At 44.5% G+C, this 14,040-nt stretch overlaps 1 protein-coding gene across 4 annotated transcripts in view; it reads right to left on the bottom strand.

Annotated features, from left to right (window-relative positions):
• The window catches only part of LOC137322025 (uncharacterized), a 98,655-nt gene that overhangs the window by 33,730 nt on the left and 50,885 nt on the right, over positions 1 to 14,040 (bottom strand). For 3 of the 4 annotated variants that reach the window (XM_067985043.1, XM_067985045.1, XM_067985044.1), the window contains exons 9-12: positions 12,332 to 12,453; positions 6,502 to 6,561; positions 5,116 to 5,279; positions 3,643 to 3,753 (exon numbers count right to left, since the gene is read on the bottom strand). In XM_067985043.1, the coding sequence (XP_067841144.1) occupies positions 3,643 to 3,753; positions 5,116 to 5,279; positions 6,502 to 6,561; positions 12,332 to 12,453 (457 nt within the window). The remainder of the gene's footprint in view (positions 1 to 3,642; positions 3,754 to 5,115; positions 5,280 to 6,501; positions 6,562 to 12,331; positions 12,454 to 14,040) is intronic. The other variant, XM_067985047.1, reaches the window with a different exon arrangement.

Genomic DNA, 14,040 nt, shown 5'->3' with positions numbered 1-14,040 from the left:
CCCATTCTTGCCTTCCACTCCCCTTTCCTGCAGATTCACCACAGCAATAAGGGGTACCCACAGCAATAGGGGGTACAGGAAGAGGAAGATGATGATGATGAGAAGGAAGACATGGGGACATCTTTCTCCCTCGTCATAAGACTATGATGATGAGGAAGAGGAGTATGAAAGGCAGGACACCTTCCTGCCCAGCTGCTTAATCTTGCCCTGTCTTCCTCTACCCAAAATCCTGCCAACTCACCACCTGTGGCACTTTCTTCCTCACCCCCAAGCACCATCTCAGATTCTTTCACCCATTGAGAATTAGATAGTGGTAGTGAGAACATGGTACTGGGCAGCCAGAAAGGAGGTGAAAACCATAAAAGACAGAAACTGGCATGAAACCGAGAATGAGCATAAAATAGTAAATATTCTGAATGAATATTTCCTCTTAAGTATTCACAAGGGAAGACATGTGCAACATGCCCCCTCCAAACAAAGATGGATGGGATGGAGGGAAATGAGATGGAGGGATAGGGGATGAATATGGGAGGGAGGGATGGATGGATGGATGGAAAGGACTTGCATTTATTTAGCACCTTTCACAATTTCAGGACGTCCAAAAGCGCTTTACAGCGAATTAAGTATTTTTTCAAATGTAGTTGCTGTTGTAATGTAGGAATTATCAATGAGAATGGAAGCCCTAGGCAGGCTAAATGCTAAAAACAAATAAATCCCTAGGGATAAATGATATTTATCCCAGTGCTGAGAGATACTAGGGAGATCTGTGAGGCACCGACAATCAGTATGAGATAGTCAATGGGCAATGGGGAGGTATCAGTAGATTGGAAACAGGCTAATGTGGTGCTCATATTAAAAAAGGTGACAAAACCAACACAAAGTTCCACATGAAAGACTATTCATTAAGCTCAATCCTACGGGGATTCAGGGTAAACCCTGGGAATGGATACGAAACTGGTAGAAGGGTAGGAAACAAAATAGCGGTGTTCGTCCGCCAGTTTAATTTTTCTGGCAAAAGTTATCACAATCTTTTCCTTTGCAGGGAGAGAATGTTAAAGGAATATGAGTGGTGTAGATACTTCTCCAAGTGCATGTATCCTATGAAGACAAGAGCTGCCGGTGCATTATCCCTTTATATCAAATGTCCTTCAAGACTAGCAGAATCCCTTGTGGCAGGTAATGTGAGTTCATAGAACGGTTGCACTGACTGTTTCAGCAACCTCCTTCATGACTCGAAGCACCCGATTAAGGGGCTTCTTGTCCTCAGTCTTTCCCTTTTAACCCATACTTCAGCCAGTAAAACATCGACTGATGTAAATGAGAATCCGGGAGCCTTTCCTGCTGCTGATCCTCTCGAGGCTGCTGTTTTCTCTGTCATTGTGTCTCCTCCTCTGGAAAAAGTCATGTACCCCTCTAATTAGCTGCAACATTTTAAACACTTCAGCATGACTCTATTTCCCTCCATCCCAGCAGTAATAACCCACCGAACTGCGGTATTACTGCTCATAACCTACTCAGCATAACTGATTAAGAACCCCAGAGGAAAAGGCAGTGGGTTAGCGACAGGTCATGTTGGTGGGCAGAAGTTCTGTTTGACTGCTAACCTGTCCTGCTGTTAACCTGCCAATGAAAGGAGAATCCAGCCACTAATCTCTCCTTTCTTGGCTCAGTGTCCGTTTTCCATATACTTATTTTGTGAAGCACCTTGCGCTGTTAAAAGCACAACATATCTCTGTCTCGTCTCTCAGGTGGATATAAAAGATCCCTTGGCACTATTTCAAAGAAGAGCTGGGGAATTCTTCTCAATGTCCTGTCCAATATTTATCCCTCAACCAACACCTAAAAACAGGTCATCTGATCATTATCACATTGCTGTTTGTGGGACCTTGCTGAGTGCAAATTGGCTGTCATGTTTCCTACATCACAACAGTGACTGCACTTCAAGAGCGTACTTCATTGGCTGTGAAGTGCTTTGGGACGTCCTGAGGTCGTGAAACACGCTATATAAATGCAAGTCTTTCTTTTCTCTTTTAACATAAATGGAAGTTGTTTTTTTTTTGTACGGAGGTGACCAGATCTATTGGCACACAATTAGTGCAGGTAGAGGCTCCAACTCTCAATGTCTTAATGCCCAAAAGTCTAACTGACCATTTTGCTGGCAGATTCTTCAAAAGCATCCCAATTACAGCACGTCATGCTTTATTTGGTATTGCATGAGAAAAGGCACGCCAGGGTAATCATCAGCCAGCAAAGGCTGATTGGCTGCACCCAAGATGTCACTAACCATATCTGTAGACATCGTTGCGCTTACCTGGCAACTGTTGTGGGAAATTTCTTCACAGGATCCAGGCCAGCATAGCCAGATGCACAGATGTGCCATCTGCTGAAAGGACACCTGCTGGTAACATGCACCATAGGAACTAGCACAAGTGACAGAGCCAGTCACTTGCAGCCTCAAACCTGCACATGAGGCTTCCTTTCCTTTCACTTTTGTCAGTGACTTCTTAATCCTCTGCTCCTTCCCCCTTGGCAAAGGCTGCTAATGAGCTGAGATATCTTTTGAGCTTTTCTAAAGGCATTCAGAACTTTTGTCCCACCACTCTGTGACTCCCATTTGATTATCCCTATCTTTTACATACAAATTTCCTCTCCTATCTCTAGTGGGCTGACTACACCTGCTCATGTTTGTACCTGCAGCTGTGAATAAAGATGCAAATGAGCTGACCCAGGAAATTTGAGTACTAGTAACATGTTACCACTGAGACAGCATTAGCAGCATCTTTAAATATTTACATACAACTTACCGTAAAAGAGCAAAGTTGGTCTCTATAAATTAAAATTTTCACATCTAAAGCATATAGTCTAATTTTAGCAAATAAATGCTACACTATTATGAAACCAGAACCTTTATAGCTCATACTGAATTTTATTGATAGCTGTACCAGCTGTATATAAACAGCTCTACTCCTGACTTTTCAGCCTTATCCAAGCTAATTAGCTGTATGTTGAATTTAAGGGCAATTAAAGTTCACCTTTTTTAATTGAAAGTCTCCATTAGGTGATTAGAAAGCAGTATTCGTAATCTAAGATTGGGCAGTGATATGGGCACTACAGTATGCCTCAGTGTTCCCTTATTAGTGAGTGGAAAATTGACCAAGGTTCCTGCTACTAACCACTATTGAGTAACCCATTAAAATAAAGAGGAAAAAAAAACAACTGCTGGAAATCTGAAATTTAAAAATTACTCAATACACAGCAGGTCAGCCATCATCTGAAATAATACAACACAGGTTACGCCATTTCGTGTGTGTACCCTTCATAATTTGTCTTATTTTCTTTGCAGATGTTGATCTGCTATGCATTTCCAGTATTTTACATTTTCATTGCAGTAACCTATATGGGAAGTGCATGTATGAATAATGGTGACTTGGACAAGGTACCTTCAGGAGAGGAACAGAGAAAACTAGTGAGAACATCTTTTAAAAAGTAGTCAGCAATGACCTAGCAAAGCCCTACACATTTAAGCAGATTAATGTTACATCGTGGGAACCTAAATCTGTATAATTGAATGTCAACTGAGAAGTAACCAACAAATAGATTTTGGTGCTGACAGGTAAAGGTAATTATATTAATCACCCTCACCAGCTTGGGACACAAGGTCTTTGATATATCCTCGAATTTGCTGCAAACCCACAGATTCCCAGAAGTCCAACACAGTGTGAAGAGCCAGGAAAGCACTGTAGTCTTTTAAGCCTGAAATAACAGTCAATTGATTTAAGATAGTCTGTGTTAAAGACTGCAAAAATACGGTACAATAACACATTCAGATCATTAATTTTTGAACCCCAGTTTACAAATTGCTATTTGAAATGAAAAAGTGTTTGTGGGTAAATTAACTATTTGTCCTTTGCAGCCAGGCACAATATAGTAACAATTGGTAATTTATGAATTAAATAGTTGCCAATTAGACAATACTGGATAAAATGTGAAGGGAATAAATAATAATCTGTATACACACCTACATGAGACTTATGTACCCATGAGTTAGCAAAATCCTCAACAAAGCTGTCTTAGTTTGCACACAGTCAAGATGTGCTGTCTGCCAAAACCAAAAGGTCAGATGCTAAATGGATTCAAATTAAAACAAAAAATGATCTTATTGTTCCTTGCAGTATAAGTAGGAACTCTGTCCAGAGCGTGGGATATGGAATTTATCCTACTCATGACCCAGACTGCAAATTCTGCCTCACTCGTGGGTTTATCAGAGCTGATCCCTCTTAATAAATCCAGTACCCTAAACGCACAAACACATTTTATTTCAGCATTGGGTATCAATTTACAGTCCATTGAAATCAATGGAAATGAAAATCCGGCAGTTTCAATAACAGGCAGCCAATCCATAACAGTTTTATGCCTGGGCAGCAAGTTGAAAATCTACCCCTTGGAGTCTAATGGGTTAAAATGATCAGGATCAGCCATGATCTAATTGAATGGCGGACAGGCTCTGGCTGAATGGCTTACTCCTGTTCCCAGAAAGATGAGGAAATGGAGTAGATGTAGTTGATATAAGATAATGGTATTTCTCATGGTAAGTTGGATGATGCACTGTTTTTTAAATGAAGAAACATTATACAGTGTAATGTACAATGTATTATTCTGCTAATACGGTATAACTGTGTTTGACTTTTCCTATTGTTTAAAGGTTAATAATTGCTATTTATACAAGAGAGCCTTCTGGTGGCTCATTCTATATGACCATGGGAACGGACGGGAGAGGAAAAGCATCACAGCCAAGTCCAATCCTCTGCCAACATCTGACATACACACCAAAGTGCACTAACTTTTGCTTTTTTCTGCGCTTAGCTTGGGGATGCTGAGATCAACTGTAGCAACCTCTCCGTCATCTGAGATTGCTGAGATCGTCTAACTCAGCAGCAACCAGTGTTCAAACCGGGCATCTTCCACGGTTGCATGATTCAGTACTACATCAAATGGTGCACATTTACAAATATAATTACTTCCTGAGCTAATTGAGGGACTGTTCATATTTATTTGTAAACAACATTTGTAAAAGCATCTGTTCACAGTAAACATGTTGTTGAATGCCTACTTTACCTGTCCAGATGTACTCAGAATTGAAGCCATAGCCAAATCCATGTGAAATCACAAGTGGGTGTAAGCAGTTTTGGAGCTCTGGCTTCACATATAAGAAAGCACAACCTTTTGGACTACAGAACCATTTATGGCAATTGGATGTATAGTAATCAGCACCTAGAGAGCTGAGATACAGAATTATTATAGTTAAACATACTTTTAATCATTCAAAGGCAATACAATTTTGGTAAGGGTAAAGTAGTGTAGCAGTTATGGTACCCAGAGGTCGTGAGTTCAAATAGCTGTCAGACTGGACCCTGCCTAAGGAGGTCAGGGAACCAATATAAGTAACCTACTTGACCTATCCTCAGCTGCTGCAAACACATCTGTCCACAATGGCCTGGTAGGAGTGACCACTGCATAGTCTTGGTGAAACTAAAATCTCATCCCTACAGTGACGGCACCCTCTATTGCCAAGTATGGCACTATTGCTGGGCTAGATAAGCAGTGCAAACGGAGCATCATGAGGTGCTATGGGCCATCAGCAGCAGAATAGTATACCCGCACAATCTGTATCCCCGTGACCCAGGATATCCCTGATTCGTTCATCACCATCAAGTCAGGCACCAACCCTGAATCAATGGGAAATGTAGAAGTGCTTGCCAGGAGCAGCACCAGGCATAACTTAGAATGAGGTATCAACCTAGTGAAGTTACAACATAGGGCAACCTACATACTAAGCATCTAAAAGTAGCATGCTATTGGCAGAGCTAAGTGGACTCACAAACAGATCAGCTAAGGTAAGTATGATATTATTTTTGTGAGGCCAGGAGGAGTAGGCGGCTGCTCCAGGTCCCTCAAAAATAATCTGGGCCATTGGCGCCGCTTCGAATGCAGGCGACCAATCGGTGCATTTCATGCTTTGTGTGAAGAATTTCCTGATATCAGTCCTAAAATTACCTTTTATTAGTTTGAACTTGTGCCCCCAGTTCTACATCCAGGTTAGCTTTTTCTATATCCTCATATATCTTCCATATAAGATCACCTCAAATGCCTCCTTTGTAGGCTGAAAAGCCCAAGTTTCTCCAATCTTTGGTCATAATTCAGGACCTTGACACTGGGGATTGGCCTAGTAGCTCTTCTCTGCACTGTCTCCAGCATTTGAATGACTCATTTATTGTTTGTGGATTGCCTCATTTATCTACAAAATGGTGACTATACTTCAAAATTAATTTGTTGATTGTGAAGTGCTTGACAGTTTAAGAATGTGAAAGGCTCTAGATAAATGCAAGTATTTTCTTTCATCTTTTCCTGATAGGTAAATATATTGTGTAAACTATTGGCACCATGAATCACAACAGCTTTCTAATCACTATCAGTTAAAATTAGCAGTGTGGGTCTACTTGCCTGAGTTTCAGATCCATTACACCAAGTGCGTGTGCTCCATCAATTAGTACTTTTGTACCCCTATTAGATATAGAACAGATTTCAGTAACTAGAATCATAGAATGGTTACAGCATAGAAGGAGGCCATTTGCCCATCGAGCTGGTGCCGGCTCTTTGTAAGAGCAATCCAGTTAGTCCCATTCCTCCGCTCTTTCCCCGGAGCCTTGCAAATTTTTTCCTTGCAAGTATTTATCCAATTCCTTTTTGAAAACCACAATTGAATCTGCTTCCACCACCCTTTCAGGCAGCGCATTCCAGATTGTAACTACTTGCTGCATAAAAAAAGTTTTTCCTTATGTTGCTTTTGGTTCTTTTGCCAATCACCTTAAATCTGCATCCTCTGGTTCTCGACCCTTCCGCCAATGGGAAGAGTTTCTCTTTATTTACTTTATCTAAACCCTTCATGATTTTGAACACTTCTATCAAATCTCCTCTTAATCTTCTCTGCTCTAAAGGAGAACAACCCCATTTTCTCCAGTCTATGTAACTGAAGTCCCTCATCCCTGGAACCATTCTAGTAAATCTTTTTTGCACCCTCTCTAAGGCCTTCACATCCTTCCTAAAGTGCAATGCCCAGAATTGGACACAATACTCCAGCTGTGGCTGAACCAGTGTGTTTTATAAAGGTTCAACATAACTTCCTTGCTTTTGTACACTATGCCTCCATGTATAAAGCCCAGGACCCAGCCCAGGCCCGTATGCTTTCTTAACTGCTTTCTCAACCAGTCCCGCCACCTTCAAAGATTTGTGCACATACGCCCCGAGGTCTCTCTGTTCCTGCACCCCTTTTAGAATTGTACCATTTAGTTTATGTTGCCTCTCCTCATTCTTCCTGCCAAAATGTATCACTTCGCACTTCTCCGCATTAAATTTCATCTGTCATATGTCTGCCCATTCCACCAGCCTGTCTATGTTCTCGTGAAGTTTATCCTCCTCACTGTTTACTACACTTCCAAGTTTTGTGTCATCTCCAAATTTTGAAATTGTGCTCTGTACATCCAAGTCCAAGTCATTAAAATAGATCAAAAACAGCAGCGGTCCTAGTACTGACCCCTGGGGAACACCACCGTATACCTTCCAACAGTCCAAAAAACAACTGTTCACCACTACTCTCTGTTTCCTGTCACTTAGCCAATTTTATAGCCATGTTCATTAAAAAAAGTTGGCAATTACATCTAAATCATAGATAAATTCACACCTAATTAGAAATGTTATATTTTAATAAGGAAACTGTAGAAGAATGGTGCAGTGAAATTGCATGCACAGATCAGAATTATGGTTGAATTATACAGAATAAGACTGCTTTACAACCTTTGATATAAACACACCATTTATTGCTCCCCTCAGTAATAAAATGACCCATAAAGAACATTCAATTTACCAATTCTCCCACAACACTTTTAACATTTGGTTCTCAGACACAGCATTAAAAGAACTGACATTTCACTAGAGTCAGACAAAACAATCTCTCAGAAACAGAGCAGGTATAAATTTCAGAATAAAAGTATGTTCCAGGTGGTATTTCCTGTCACATGTCTGTTGGTTTGCTTAAATTTCCTCCTGCTGATTTGCTTTAAATAGTAACTAAATCTATATTATTAATGGGATTGTCTAAAATGTCATTTAGCATCCTGGTCATTTCTTTGCTATCTTTTACTGTATTATTATTCTGCTTACAGCTTGTAATGCAGTTGGTACCAGGACCATTGCATTTTTTTTGAGAGGGGAAGTTGTAGCAGACAGCTGAAGTTCCTGTTCAATCACATTCTATGACAGAGAGTCTTGTATTAACTGGAAAATAACTGACCCCAGACAGACCAATTTCTAGTATCTTCCTCCAGGTACCCACTGGCCATTGGTTTATGCTTCATCCAGCACTTGGTTGCCCTAACTCACCATTCATACTCCAACTGTGCTATATGCCCTTCATATCTTTGTTTCACTTTTCCCCAGGTGCCTGTCTGAACTGGCAATCAGTATCAAACAAAAAATCACCATCCATTTCTGTGGAATCGGTCATCCTATAGAGCGGCTGACGAATTTTAAAACAGCAAACCTAACATTTTTATATATTGTCAGTATTTTTGATGAAAATATTTAGCACACACATTTCAACACATTTCTATGAAATGAATTTACACAGTTAATCGTTTTTTTCTTTTTTTTTGCTGAGGGCATCTCCCCTCAATGTAAGGTATATACTCTCAAATTTCTCCCCAGGTTGTATAGACCTGTATCCCTGCTGCCAGGAGAAGGTAGTCAGCTAATTCGGTTCCACCAATGCTCACTTTTACTATTTACCAGGAGGTATGCGATTATAGGGATTGGTGACGATAATCTAGACCTAGTTTTCTCTCCTCCCTACATCAATATTCCACAGGCTGTACCCAGTACCCCAATGTGTATGTGACTCAAGTCAAAAACTGTACAGTGTAGGGGTGAGAAACTGAATCTTCTACTTTGTGACATTAAGCTTTAATGCTCCAATGCTCAGTGTTCCACAATCTGGGTAGCCATTCTGAGCTTGTGCTTGAAACAAGAGTTTACTGTCCAATCTCCGTAGAAAGTCAGAACAGGGATTGTGTTGGATCAGCCCAGATACTCAATGGTTGAAAACATAACTTTCAACCAGCTTGCTGTGAGTTCAACTTGTTGCCTATTGATAAAACTCAGTTGCCTTATTTGGGTGAGGATTTTTTTTTTAGCGCTCAGACACCTAAAAGGAGTCATATTCAAAAATGTTCTGTTTCAGAAGGCAGGGAGATAGTAACGTTATCCATCAAGCTGGGTTTCAATTGTGTCTCCTGCTGCCCGATCGCTGACTGACATTGATGGCTGTCAAGGAGCAGTCTGTGGCCTGGTCATTCTACCCTCCCCTAATGGAGGAGGATGCGTGAAGGTGAGAGTCTTGTCAAAAAGGTAAAAATGGGGAAGTACAAATAAACAGCTGGGTAAGCAAATTTCAGTTTCAATATATTATTCAGTTCAGGGAGGTGAAAATGGCTAAATGAAACAGGAAAGTGCATTTCCAGTACTGCTTTTGGGCCAGGAGGAGCAAGTGTGCTTCCCCCCCAGCCCACCAAGCTCACCTGTAACAACCCCGTGATCCGACCCCCACGATCAGACCCCCTCCCCCACTCCCCACAATCGGACACCCGGGGCCCGATTTTAGCACCCGCTACCGGGTGCGTTCTCGGCGGGGGGCCCCGAAAATCCCAAAATCCAGGTGCGGGACCGGATCGCGCCTCGATTCCGCCCACTTCCGGGTTCCGCGCTGACGTGCGGGAGTGCGTGCGCAGCCCCCGCTGGTGGGAATCCCGCAGGCAATTAAAGCCAGCGGGATGCCACTTGAGTGTATTTACTTTGCTTGTTCAGGTCATTAACTGACCTGATTAAGGGACTGTGTGTGATTTTGGATAAACATGTGACTGTTTCACACACTGGGGGAAACACTCCCAGTTGAAATGGACGTGTTGCAGCTGTCAGCCTGTGGCAGCTGCAAAGGTCCATTTGACAGGTGGGGGGGGGGGGGGGGGGAGACCCTCAGCCATTGCAGGAGGCCGCTCTGTCACTTGGTATAAAGTATGGCTTCCACTACCCTCCTCCTGATGGTCGAGGTCACCAACCTGCACACTTACCCCGGGGTCTGGAGACATGTACCTACCTTGCGGACCCCCTCAGATGTACATCTTGCGGATGGGGGCCGCCGTAGCTGCAGTCATGACTTCCTCGGAGGGCGAACAGCATCACCAGCGTCGCCATCCACGCCGTCCACCGCTGACACGTGGAGCTCCACAACACAGTGCTGTGGCACATCCACCTGCACAGCAGGAGGGAGGGCTACCGCAGAGAGAGATGCGTCGCAGAGGGCACTACCCTCGCCACATGTTCCACAGACCGAGGCTCAGCCTCCTGGACCTCCCTGAGCAGCAGTGCACACGGAGGCTCAGAGTCAGTCGACATGTAGCCGTGGACATCTGCAGCCTCTTTCAGGCCGAGCTGCTCCTGGCTAGCCCATGCACCATCTTCCTACCTGTCGCTGTCAAAGTCACCACTGCCCTCCCGAACTTCTGCTCCACAGCCTTCCAGGCTGCAACCGGGGACATCCCCGATGTCTCTCAGTCGTCTGCGCAGAAGAGCCCTGCAAATACACCTACACCCACTCTGCAGTGACACACTGGGTGGCATCAGTGGTGGGTCCTCATAGGGATACCCAGGCGTGGGCATTATTGCACAAACCAGACAGGATTCGCGAAGACATGGCAGTAGTGGTGCCAATATAATGTGTGATGTGAGTTGTTCTTTAATTCAATAGAAGTAAGAACCATGACGAACCTGCAAACACCCTTGTGCATCCCCTTCATGCTCACGACACGTTTGCCTTACGCTGCCTACTGCACATATGTGATGCATGCCCTGTGGCTGCAGCACAGGTGGTGGCAGGTTGAGTGAGGCTGGCCGTGAGAGAGATGCACGAGAGGGTGAGTATGGGATAGAGCCATGAGATTGTATGAGGATTGGGTTGCGTGGTAGTGGCGGGGTGAGTACTGGCGAGGTGAGTAGGTGCAGGTAAGATGAGGATGAGGTTTGCGTGGGTATGAGGGGTCATGTGACAGAGTTGTGTTGGCAGTGCCGAAGGAGATGTGGGGTGGGGGCAGTGTTGTGGCGGACGGAGTGTAGGGGAAAGACTACGTGTACTCACTGTGGCTGACCTACTGAGGTCATTGGAGCGCCTCCTGCACTGTATGCAGATGGGCGATATGTTGGTGGCGCAGGTGACCCCCTCTGCCACCTCGAGCCAGGCCTTCCTGGTGGCGGCGGCGGGCCACTTCCTCCTGCCCGCCGGAGGGAAGATCTCTGTCCTCCCCCTCCTCCTCACCCCATCTAATGATACCTGGGGTGAGGCATCATTAAACTGGGAGCAGCCTTCCCCCTGGGCTGCTCCATGCTGTAATTTTTGCTGTTTGTGGCAGCATCTGTCAGTGGAGGACTGCCCCTTTAAATAGAGCGCCTCCAGCTGACAGATCTTACTGCGCATTCGCAGCCCGCCCGACGCGCAGATCAGCGTCGGGGAACCCGGAGGAGCAGGTAAGTGGCTCCAATCAGTGTGTTGCCTGCTACGATCGCGCAGGCAACCCACTAATTTCACCGGGCGTGTTTTCAACGCGCCCGCTGGCCTACCCGCCGAGAACCCGCACCCCTGGTAAAATCGGGCCCCCGATGATTGATCCCACTGCCCCATCTCCTCAAGGCTGCACACACCCTCCCAACCCGATCTCCTCCACCCAGCATCAAACCCCACCCCCTCCCAACTCAATCCAGTTCGCGAACTCCCGAGCCCTCCACCCCCCGATGTCCTCCCCGCCCACCCTCCAAGTCATCTACAGCCCACAATCTCCCCCTCCCCACCTCCTCTCCGCTCCATTGCCACAGACCTTCCCGCCCGACAGCCAGCCAGCCTTACAATCGATTTGAAAAATTTAATACAAGTCCTGCTGTTAAATTTGGCAGGACTTCCGGGAAATTTCCCGGTTTCCCCCCCCCCACTGCTCCCTTCCCACCGCCCTGTTATTATCAGGGCAAAAGAGTCTGCTTGCTTTCCATTTAGTGTGGGAAGGCAGTGTGTCCAGAGGATGGACCAATGGCGGGAGTGTGGGGATGGGACGGTTCAAGGCGAGAGGTCATGTGATGAAACCTCCAGGAATACACCCAGAGTTGGCAATCCTATTCCTTCCCCAAAACAAATTATAAAAATTATTGCATGACTCAATTGGATTTTCTTGCACATTACCTTTGGTGACAGATGTCAATGATTTCTGGCAACGGATTTACAAATGACGCGTTGCTGGGAATGTGATCAAATACAGCCAGTTTTGTCCCTGGCTGCAAAGACTCCTTCACTTTTGTAATAATCTAAAGCACAGAAAAAATACTGATCAAATCTATTGCACTCTGCAGTGTTTCTCTAATTTTCAGACAGAATGTTAAACAACATTTTATCTACAAGTCTCTTAGCCAGTCAAGTTCAATAAATAGGAACTTTTACCATAGCTAACAGAGGCCTAAAAATTGGTCTGTGCACTGTCTGTTTTTCGGTCACTATTCGGACTACTAAGGCCCCAATATGGTGGGCAGAAAGTATGCGCACATTTCCAGCCAGAAGTGCGCAGTTCGCCATATTGGGTAAGGACAAACAAGAGGCATCCTTTAGCCACGCCTGGAGCAGGCATTAGAACGTTTGCATATGCAAATAAGGGCCCCAACGCCTGTTTGAGGTCCCCTCTCCAAGACTGATTTGCCGAGGCAGGCAGTGCCATCGCGGGCTGCACTCAGGGAAACTAGCCCTAGAGATTGCCTGCAACAAAGAAGGTATGTAACTTATACCACAATTAAAGGAACCGATCGCCAAAGCTTCCCCCTCAACTGCTGCTTCTCCCAACCACCAATCCCAATCCCCCCCCCCCAACTTATCGCTGCTGCTCGCCACCCCCCATCGCCGCTGATCCTGGCCCCGACCCCCGATCCAGACCCCAGCCCTGCGTTCCTCGTCCCTCAGCTCGGTGTTACAAGGCCCTGATCCACGTTCCCCCGTTCCCTCACCCCCCCGATTCTCGCACTCCCAGTCGCCAGCTCTGCATTACCTGGCCCCCTGATCCGATCCCGGACCCACTTACTTGAGGGCCACTGCATCACCAGCAGTTGCACAATTTTCCACTACTCTTCGTTGGTGGGCTGTTGCGCCCCGTCTGCTCCACTAATGAGTCCCAAAGGCCAATATCTGGGGAGCCTCGGATCTCACCATTCTGGTGCAGGATAAGTATGGGCCCGAATTTCTGGGCCAGAACTACTTAGCAGTCACTTAATTTGGACCAATTTTAGCACATACACTGTTCATTTTAGTAAGATGTCAGTATTGTTCTGATAATTACACTAGTGTTTCATTCAGTTGAAAATTACTATTAATATATATTGCATTTAGTGTTCATATTTCCACAAAATATTTATGTTTCTATCACTTCGGATCTATTTTCATGGTGCTGTTAATCTTATGCCAATTTACAGTTAACACCATGTCATATTTCCTCATGTTGGTTACCTCAGTGTTAAATAATTTCTGTCAGCAGACTAAAAATACCAAACGAGCTAATTATAAGGATATGGATTTGGTTGAGGCGGCATTCCTTGCTTGCTGTCGTTTATGGGCCGAAAATGGCCCATCACCAATTATCATCCTGTTATTTTCATTAGTTAGAAAAAAACGAATGCCTGTGCAGTAAGTTACATTTGGACCAGTTTGTCAACCAGTAACAGAGTAAGTTATGCCTAGCTATTTGAAAAAAATGGATGGTATGGCATTGTTTGTAGCAGAATCAGAAGAGGAACAGAAAAGAGTAATGCACCAATGGAGGAAGATTACCATGCATTACCCCTGAAAAAGCATTTACAGATGCTGAATAATTTACATTCTGTTTCACTGCCTATGGCTGTTGAAGTGACAAT

This window comes from Heptranchias perlo, chromosome 5 (assembly GCF_035084215.1).
Source record: "Heptranchias perlo isolate sHepPer1 chromosome 5, sHepPer1.hap1, whole genome shotgun sequence".
NCBI lineage: Eukaryota > Metazoa > Chordata > Chondrichthyes > Hexanchiformes > Hexanchidae > Heptranchias > Heptranchias perlo.
This window is presented reverse-complemented; position numbering and strand designations above follow the sequence as displayed.